General features: G+C 24.1%; 1 protein-coding gene across 1 annotated transcript; it reads right to left on the reverse strand.

Annotated features, from left to right (window-relative positions):
* Positions 1-367: 367 nt before the first annotated feature.
* Positions 368-5,037, reverse strand: LOC114131231 (myb-like protein L). The gene is made up of 4 exons (XM_027996393.2): positions 4,906-5,037; positions 4,755-4,822; positions 2,223-3,498; positions 368-1,724 (listed from the first exon to the last, which is right to left on the reverse strand). Exons 3-4 carry the CDS (start codon positions 3,470-3,472, stop codon positions 425-427), a joined length of 2,550 nt encoding a protein of 849 aa, XP_027852194.2. The 5' UTR covers positions 3,473-3,498; positions 4,755-4,822; positions 4,906-5,037; the 3' UTR covers positions 368-424.
* Between the last annotated feature and the right edge of the window lie 3,996 nt (positions 5,038-9,033).

The raw sequence follows: 9,033 nt of genomic DNA on the forward strand, positions 1-9,033 counted from the left end.
AGGGGCAATGTTAGGATTTGTTATATAATAAATAGTAGTTTATCTTTAAACATTCAATTAAAAACATATATTTGAAAAGCCAAGAGGGGTCAAATGTCCCAACTTGCCCCCCCCCCTTCCAGGCACCTATGATTTTACTTGTTCTATATACATATCAAGTAAAAAATATTTAAAACAACTAAAATTTCAGTCTTTAAAATCAAATCATTGAGATCATAATTCATAATATTACTATTAAGAAAAATCTTATTTTTTTTTAACAAATTAAACTGATGTATAAAAAAATAGTATAATATTATTAATGATATATAAAAATAAAATTATATTTTTCTCACTATTGAATATTGATAGCCATTTTACAGAAATATATACGTACTTATACTTGTATTACTAATGTTATCTTTAATAAAATTTGAAAACATACTTATAAAAAACTTTTAAACTTGAAATTGTATTTTTTATTTTTAGGGTGTGCATAATTAACTTTAGAATAATTTGAAGACGATACTATTTTTATCTCTTCCTTATTAACTTTGTCAGCATTTACAAGCATATTTATGTTTGCTGCATTGTAAGGTATCAAATTAGAAAATAATGTTGGTAACCTTAACATGGCGACAAGGCGTTTCTCTAATTTCATAGATTCTTCGTCATCCCAATCAAAATCCATATTGGAATCTTTACAGTGATCGATTTTCATGAATGAAGTTAAAGAATTCTTATATGCATACAAGATTTTAAAAGTCTCATAATTTGGTGGTACAGAACCAATGAACTGTAGAGGTAGTAGTGGATCTTTTATTTTTTTAGTAGAATTATTTAAATTTAAATCTTCTTTTGGTTGTTCCTTATGAATATTTTTTATTCTAATGTCTAATAAACCTTCTATTTCACTTAGATCAGAATTGATTATATCACTTGTTCTCAAGACATTGTGAACTCCTTCGTGGGTTAATAGTGGGTTACACAAATTATGCTCCACCTTACTAGAATCTAAAGTCATTACATCAATGGAATACTCTTGTATATATGACATCATGCTCATAAGTCCAGCATCAATCAAATCATCTGTGTGGGTAAACGTATTAGGTGCAACCAAATTAGCTCCCAAATAATCAAGTATGTGTTTGTAGAGATCACATTTACTAGACATATTGCAATTGTTAATAACAAAATTATTTTCCAAGTATGCTCTCTTCAACTTGAGATCGGCAATTGTTTCCATTGGCATATTAGATGTTTTAAGAAATTGGCGATTGAGTTTAAATTGTTTTTGTAAATCAAAATTTAATTCATCTTCTGGAAAAAAAGCTAATTCTTTATACTTGTAAGATCGGAATCGGCGTGAAAGATCATCAACATCTAAATTTGGATTAATTTTTAATTTTTTTTCAATTAATTTAAATCTATGACGGCATTGTTCTTCATTACGGTTAGGCACCTGTTGAGATATTTGTGTCCAACTAAATTCATTAGGCACAAAAGAATTTACAGCACGCATTAATATTTTATCTTCTTCAGCTGACCAACCACCTCTATAAATATCTTCATTGTTTAATAAAATTCTACGATAAGCATTACGAACTTGTGTAGGAGTTCGATTAGTTAGATTCATTGATACTATCGATGGGGGTATATTTTGGATTTTAGCTTGTTTAATAATAAATTTTTCATTATCAGTCAAAAACCCTTTCTTGATGCCTGGTTTTAAACTTTGCATATATCTATAAAAACAACATCAAATTAAAAGTAAATATGTTATACAAAAAAGATTTTTCATAAAATATATCTACAAATCACTAAACTAAAAAGTTAAGTTAATTTTATTGATCTAAATTAATTAGCAATTTTTAAACAAATAAACGAATAGAAATATCATAAAATATATAATCAAGTATCAACCAGCTTTTAATTTTGCTTTAGAAATGTTGTTATAATTTATTAAAAACTAAGATTATAATTTATTACCTATGTATAGTTAATAGTAATAAAAAATAAAACAAAATTGTTCTTGATCTCTGTTAAAATAATATTGAATAATCACAACAAAATGCTTTTAAAACATATTGCTTTTAAATCATGTTCAGCTTAATTCGTAAGCAAAAATACATTAATAGTTAAGATACTAAATTTAAACATACAATAGTCTAAATAAAGATTCATTTTTTTTATTTTATTATGAAATAATTTAATAAATAAAGTAAGTAAGATAATTAACACACCTGGAGTAGATTTGATAAACATTTCTATTATTATCTTGCATAGCAAAATATACTCTTTGCCAATTGATGATATTATCTATTGAGTTTTTCTTAATTATCTCTACAAGTTTCTGATCTTCTTCTTTTGTCCATTTACCTCTTGTGTGAATCATTTTTTTATATTTTTGATAATGAACAAAACATTGTAACGCATTACGGTTAATATCTAATTCATCAGCTATTTTTTGCCAATTTTTTTCCTCATTTTTTGCAACAATTTGAATTAAACGGTCATCTTCACTTTTAGTCCATATAGCTCTAGATATGGGAGGTTTTAAAATTAAATTCCAAAACCTTTGACATTGTATATCAGGTTTATCAACTTCTTTTGCAATGTGTAGCCAATCATACTTTGCGTCTGAATCCATAAACTGAAAGACTAACTGCTTAAATGGTGTTTTCGCTATAATATCTAATTCTTTTTCTAGGTCTAACATTTCAATTTCAATTTTTTGTTTAATAATTGGATTAGTTTGTTTATTTCCCTCTATACTAAGACGCAAGTGCTGTTCAAGCATAGGAATTTTTAATTTATTTAACACTTCAGTATGTATTGCTTTTTCCAATTTATTTTTAAACTCTTGATCCCATCGATTCCTTTCAATACATTCTTCAAATATAAAACGTCCATTGTACGATAACATTAATTTTTCAGTTTCGTATAACTCCTTAAGATGAGGATTCTGTGGGCAGTTTACTAAACCAATTTTAAAAAAGTTTTCCAAGTGTGCTTTAATTTTCAAATTTTTCATTTTAACTTTAGGCATATATTTTTTTTCAAACTTTATACAAGTTAAAGCTTTAATTTCATTTCTTTTTGAAATTTCAATATTTCTATGAATTTCAATCATTATTTCTTCTAAATAAACTATATTACGGCCTAAAATATCTATGAAATTATTACATTGTTCTAATAACTCTGTAAGATAATATTTATTTTGTTCGATATCATCTTGATTAAAATCTATGCAATCAATTTTTTCAAAAAAATCTTGAATACTAGGATTTGTTTTAATTGGTTCAAATTTATAACTGTCATTTTTATTCAAACTTTTAAATATATTTATTTGAACTTTTGAATCTTCATTAGTATCATCATTGTTGAACTCATTTTCTAACCATATAAGGTCATAAGCAGCTGTTGATTCAGTAGTTTCTATATTTAAAAATTCTCTTGATGGTCCAGGAATTGGGTTACCATATGCGTCCATATTTGTTTGTTTATTTAAAATTTAATCTATAAATAATAAAGTAAATATTTCCCTAATTAGTATTTATTTTAAATGGAGTAGGTATTAACAATTATTTATACTTTAATACTAACAAATTATTTAATATTTTGTAATTGATATGGATATTTTTCACATGCTTGTTAGTTGTATTGTTTATGTTTTCATTACTTAACAGTTAGCAAATATAATTTAACTGTCTAAACTACATCCAAAGAGGCAACTAAATATAAGCAGTTATTTTTTTGTATCAAATAGCTGGAAAAATATTTAACCTTACCCTGCATTAAGTGTTTTATATTATAAATGATAAAATAATAAAAATTACAAATGATGAAATATTTGGAATTTTTATGAGAAAAAAAATTCTTAATTCATTTTTGTCAATATTTATTAAGAATCTAGACAACTTTTTATTACCAAAATTTATATTGTTTAAATAGACTAATTCAGTGGTTCCTGGCCCAAGGGTCAAAGCCCACAAGTGGGCCACGAGCAAAATGGTACTGGACCGTGAACCATATAATATTAAATATATATTATATATTATATACATATGAATATGTATAGGACATAAGTGTGCTATAAGTGGGCCTCAAAGATTTTTTTTACAAAATTGGTGGTCCGCACAACTTAAAAGGTTGGGAAATACTGGACTAATCAGTATATTTTGTTTAATAATATATTATAATATCTATATCCTATATAATTTGTACTAAATACAATTAGATAATGAATTGGTTAATAAGATATAAATATCAATAAAAGTTTGAAGTATTTAAGATATTATATTTACACATGACAGAAAAATTTAAAAAAGTGTTTTACATATATTTATTATAATGCATTATGAAAACAATCATTATTATGAAAAAAATCTCAGTTTTTAAGATAAACCATGTTTAAATAATAAATTAATTTTTGAAATAAATATTTAAAAATTTAAAATAGATTTTTTAACTTTTATTATTAATAAAATGCTCTTATATAAATAAATTAATTTTTGAAATAATTTAGTTTACCTAATACATTTTAATTTTAAGTAATTATCCAATACCACGTCAAGAATAGATAGGTTCAAATCATAGTAATGTTTTAATTAGAATTGGTTTATTGGGATAATAATACAGAAGTATAGAACAGTATTACATTATTCAAGATATTAAAAATAATACCAGTGTCTATTATTCTGGTACTGTGAATCTGTGAACTTACTCGAATTTTATGATATGGTTATGGTCATAAAAAATAGTATATTACTTACTTATATTCCTATAATACTGTAGCACATGTAGAGCATTGAGATAGAATCACAATCAACAGGTATGTAATCTGTAAAAGAGCACAGAACTACATTTAGAGTATGTATAGTGAGACTAGTGAGTAGGTATTTAAAACACTTAATGCTTACCTACCTTTTTGTATTAATAAAATCACATTATATTGTTATAAATAATTTCTATATTTCGAAGATGACCCTTAAACAATTATTTTTGACAGAATAGAAATTATAATAATTTCAATGAAAATAAAGATAAACAGAAAAGTTGTAGTAAACACGAGCGTCTAGGGACCAAAGAACAAACCATGATATACCGTATGATATTATATATACCATTATACCATGGAACAAACAAGAAATAACACTCTACTGTGTGATAACATAGTGGAAGCCCGGCCGGGAAGTTATGAATTATGATCGAATTACTGGAGGCTCTGCCTTGAAGTTGGTACCGATTTCGTTTTACAATATACCACATATTGTATTGTAATATTTTATAATACAACTAATTGGCTATACCATGGACTAAGATATATATTATATATATATTATATACATACATACTATAGCCGCGCCAGCTGCACCCATAATCACCCATTTATTTAACAGACAAAGGTAGAGAGTGTCGAAATCTAGGAAAAAATTACAAACAAAAAATACAAAAACTGTATAAAGCAATATTGTCTACACATATTGTACATTTTTCATTTACATCGTTTTTTTTATGTATTCATGGTTTTTTTTAATGATATTTTTAATTCCTTATGCGTGTGTAAAATATTATTTGGAGTATTCCGAAGTATAAAAATCAAATTTTGGATATTCTACAAATTATATTATAGTATTATACGTTCTTAAGAGTGGAATTGTATTAAGGGATAGGTACTAACGTCCATTACTACGAGCATCTAAATTAAAATACTAATCAACTACTTGTCTGAAATCTGATTTATAGATCGAACATTCATCGCAGTCTGTTTTGAAGTGTAAAAATAATAATTTAAGTTGTCAATAAAAAAGGAAAAAACTTAAAAAAAATTGATTAAAAAAAAAATTAAAATTGTAAAACTATATTTTGTACAATTTAAATTAAGTAATAGTTTAAAATAATATGTGTATGTATGAAATATTTCTATGTTATCATTTGAAACTGTATCTATTGAGCTCTATATACAACTTCAATTTACAACAATGATTAAATTTATAAAAATCTGTGAAAAATCTCTCGTCTCCCTCTAATAAACTTAATATATTGAATATATATATATTATAATATACAATTAAATAAAAAATTTCAATTAATTAAAACATACAATAATGATAAATTATAATTTTGATATTTTATTGTACAAGAATAACATTGGAATTTTACTACATAACTACATAAGTATACTTGACGCATTTTTTATTGTGTATTTTGAAAACAACTAAATTATACCTAAATACGTACCTTATCGTAATTACTACCATAAATAAATACTATAAATAAATTATTTAATACTATAATAAAATTGTAAAAAATTTTTTTTCATATAAAGTTTTATAACATGATTGTCTAAACTTTTAACTTTATGTTATTAAAAAAAGTGCATATTAATTATTATTTATAACATTTAAATAACATTTTACAATGATTGGAATATCTTAATTAGTTAGACTTTAAATAAAGGTAGGTAACTAACTCTGACTGTTAGAGTGAAAAAATCTTAACATTTTATAGTCCTAATTCCAAACTGATATATATATATATATATTATATATTTATATCACATCACGCTCATAATAATATAAAATTACATCGCTGTAAACTAGTTTACTATTATTTATGTTGTAAATTAAATATTTAATTGTATAATCAATTTGCTTAAATTATAATCGTTATTATTTGTTCTGTATTTGTCATATCAATATAATAATATCGATTTAAGCTCAATATGCGTAGCTAAATAATAATAATAGATATATAATATACTATATAGATTGGATTCCTAATACATACTAATAAAGCTATCTTAATATTTTTATTTTTTTTTCTAGTTGAATATGTTATCTTTTAATTGAAAATAAATATTATTATATTTAACATTTCGTCATAAAATATAATTGTAATGTTTTATTTTCACAAACAATTTACAATGATATAGGTTTATCCCTAACAACTATATAATAGATAGTATAATATGTGATTTATTTCAGCTCTACCACACACCATCCATTCACGGTTGCTCATAGATACGTGGCCTGTTACAATATCATCGAGATATAACAATTACAAATACATATTTACTAACCAACACACGGAATAGTACGAAGAATCCAAATCGCTAAAAATTATAATACTTTATTCAATTATATTAAACGCAACAAATTACATTTTCAAAATATTTAGATTTATTTTAAGTTATTTCCCATACTTCTATTTCATATTATAATGAACCTTTTTTCACAATTATATGGTAAGACGGTATTGGCTCATAAATAATAACAATTATAAATTTCCATTATTAAAATTTAAAATGATTAAAAATATTAAATGTAATTTTGTCATTAGAATTAATTCGAACTACGTGCCTCGTGTTACTAGTTACTAGTAGTATAAAATAGCAGTATACGATATAATTATTAATTATCATTATGTATACACAGTGTTGAGGCTGAATAATAAATAATAATAATAAGATGTCGCCGACGCCGCTGCCTTATTTTATTTTTTCTTGTCTTACGAAAATTTCAGTTATCTATATTTATAAAAAAATTTGAAATATTTTGAAAACTTAACTTTATATAGATAACACTTATATAAACATTTGGTAAAATTTTTAAGTGAATAGTAAGAGCTTTAGAAAAAAATCGATTTTTTTTTAAAGCTGTTGGAAAATACTTACTTTTGACCCTAAAATTCATCACGGTTATTCATTTTGTCATCGGAAACCATTCCCGAAGTTTGAAATTGAAGCATTATTTCGACTAGTTATGCTGTACACGGACAAAAAAAACAAAAAAAAACACATCGTTGTAGAATCAATACATTCATCACTCCGTTCAGAAACTAAAAATTCAAAAATGTTGTTATAAATTTTAAGTAAAAATGTATGACACACATTAGTTATACATTATAATTTATAAATAACATATAATTAATTTTTTTGTTGTTAAATTTGTAAATTAATAATTTTTTCAATTTGAAATAAAATAATATTGCATTATGCATCCGAGCTATAGCACGCAACTTACCTGCAGTTATATTTCGAATTGTTATCGACAATCTTACGGGACGTAAGTAACATGTAACCATAACATATAGAAAACTATATAAATATCTTATGTATAAACTATAGAGTGTAAAATAATTTTTAAATTGCTAATTTGACGTGAATCTATTATTTAGATTAATTATTTGATACATGACAAGATATCCTGACTCTGATTATTCTATACCTAATCTTAAATAATTGTTTTTAATTAGTAGGTACAGAATGTATATTATAATGTTGGTTTACATTTAATTTATAAAATATTCAACCACCTATACATATATTACTATAAACCGTTTAGGATTGACAACAATTCATTTATATAAATTTGTGTTTGGTTCTTTACATTTTTATCGATTTATAATTACCTATAATAAGTATCTAATCACGTTAAAATAGGTACTTAATTTAATCGTGATGAATCACGTTTAAAGAATTTGATTATTATCTATCTCATAAGGAAAATGTATTTTAGTAATCTTTTGAAATTACTATTATGTACAGACTAGGTATAATGTAGGTATTAAAGTTTGTCAAAAACTAGTTAGTTTTTTATAAATATTCTTATTTTCCAATTTTTTTTCTCGAATATTTTTAAAAGTAGGAACTAACATTTTTATTTTTTACATTGGTTTAAAAAATTAATCAATTTAAATATTGTATTTTAAATTATGTATATTAATATTATAATACTCGTATTTCTCTGTCCAAAGATCGCATACAGCTAGTTATAGCTAGGGCGTAGTTACTCTTATTTCCCGCTCGCCCGCTATAACCTGTGAGTACTAATCGGTTATTTTACCAAGTCTAAAGGTCTCATGATAATAATATTGTATATTATATTGTATAATTATTTTTCTCAAACTTCTCCTATAAAATACATTAGTAAGTAAAGTAGCTTACATTAAATTATTTATAACTACATTACATGAATATACAACTTTATCGATTTATTTTTTAAATAAAAGATCGACTGATTTAAAGTGAAACTCCTAAAAACTGTTCAA

Source organism: Aphis gossypii, chromosome X (genome assembly GCF_020184175.1).
Source record: "Aphis gossypii isolate Hap1 chromosome X, ASM2018417v2, whole genome shotgun sequence".
Lineage (NCBI taxonomy): Eukaryota > Metazoa > Arthropoda > Insecta > Hemiptera > Aphididae > Aphis > Aphis gossypii.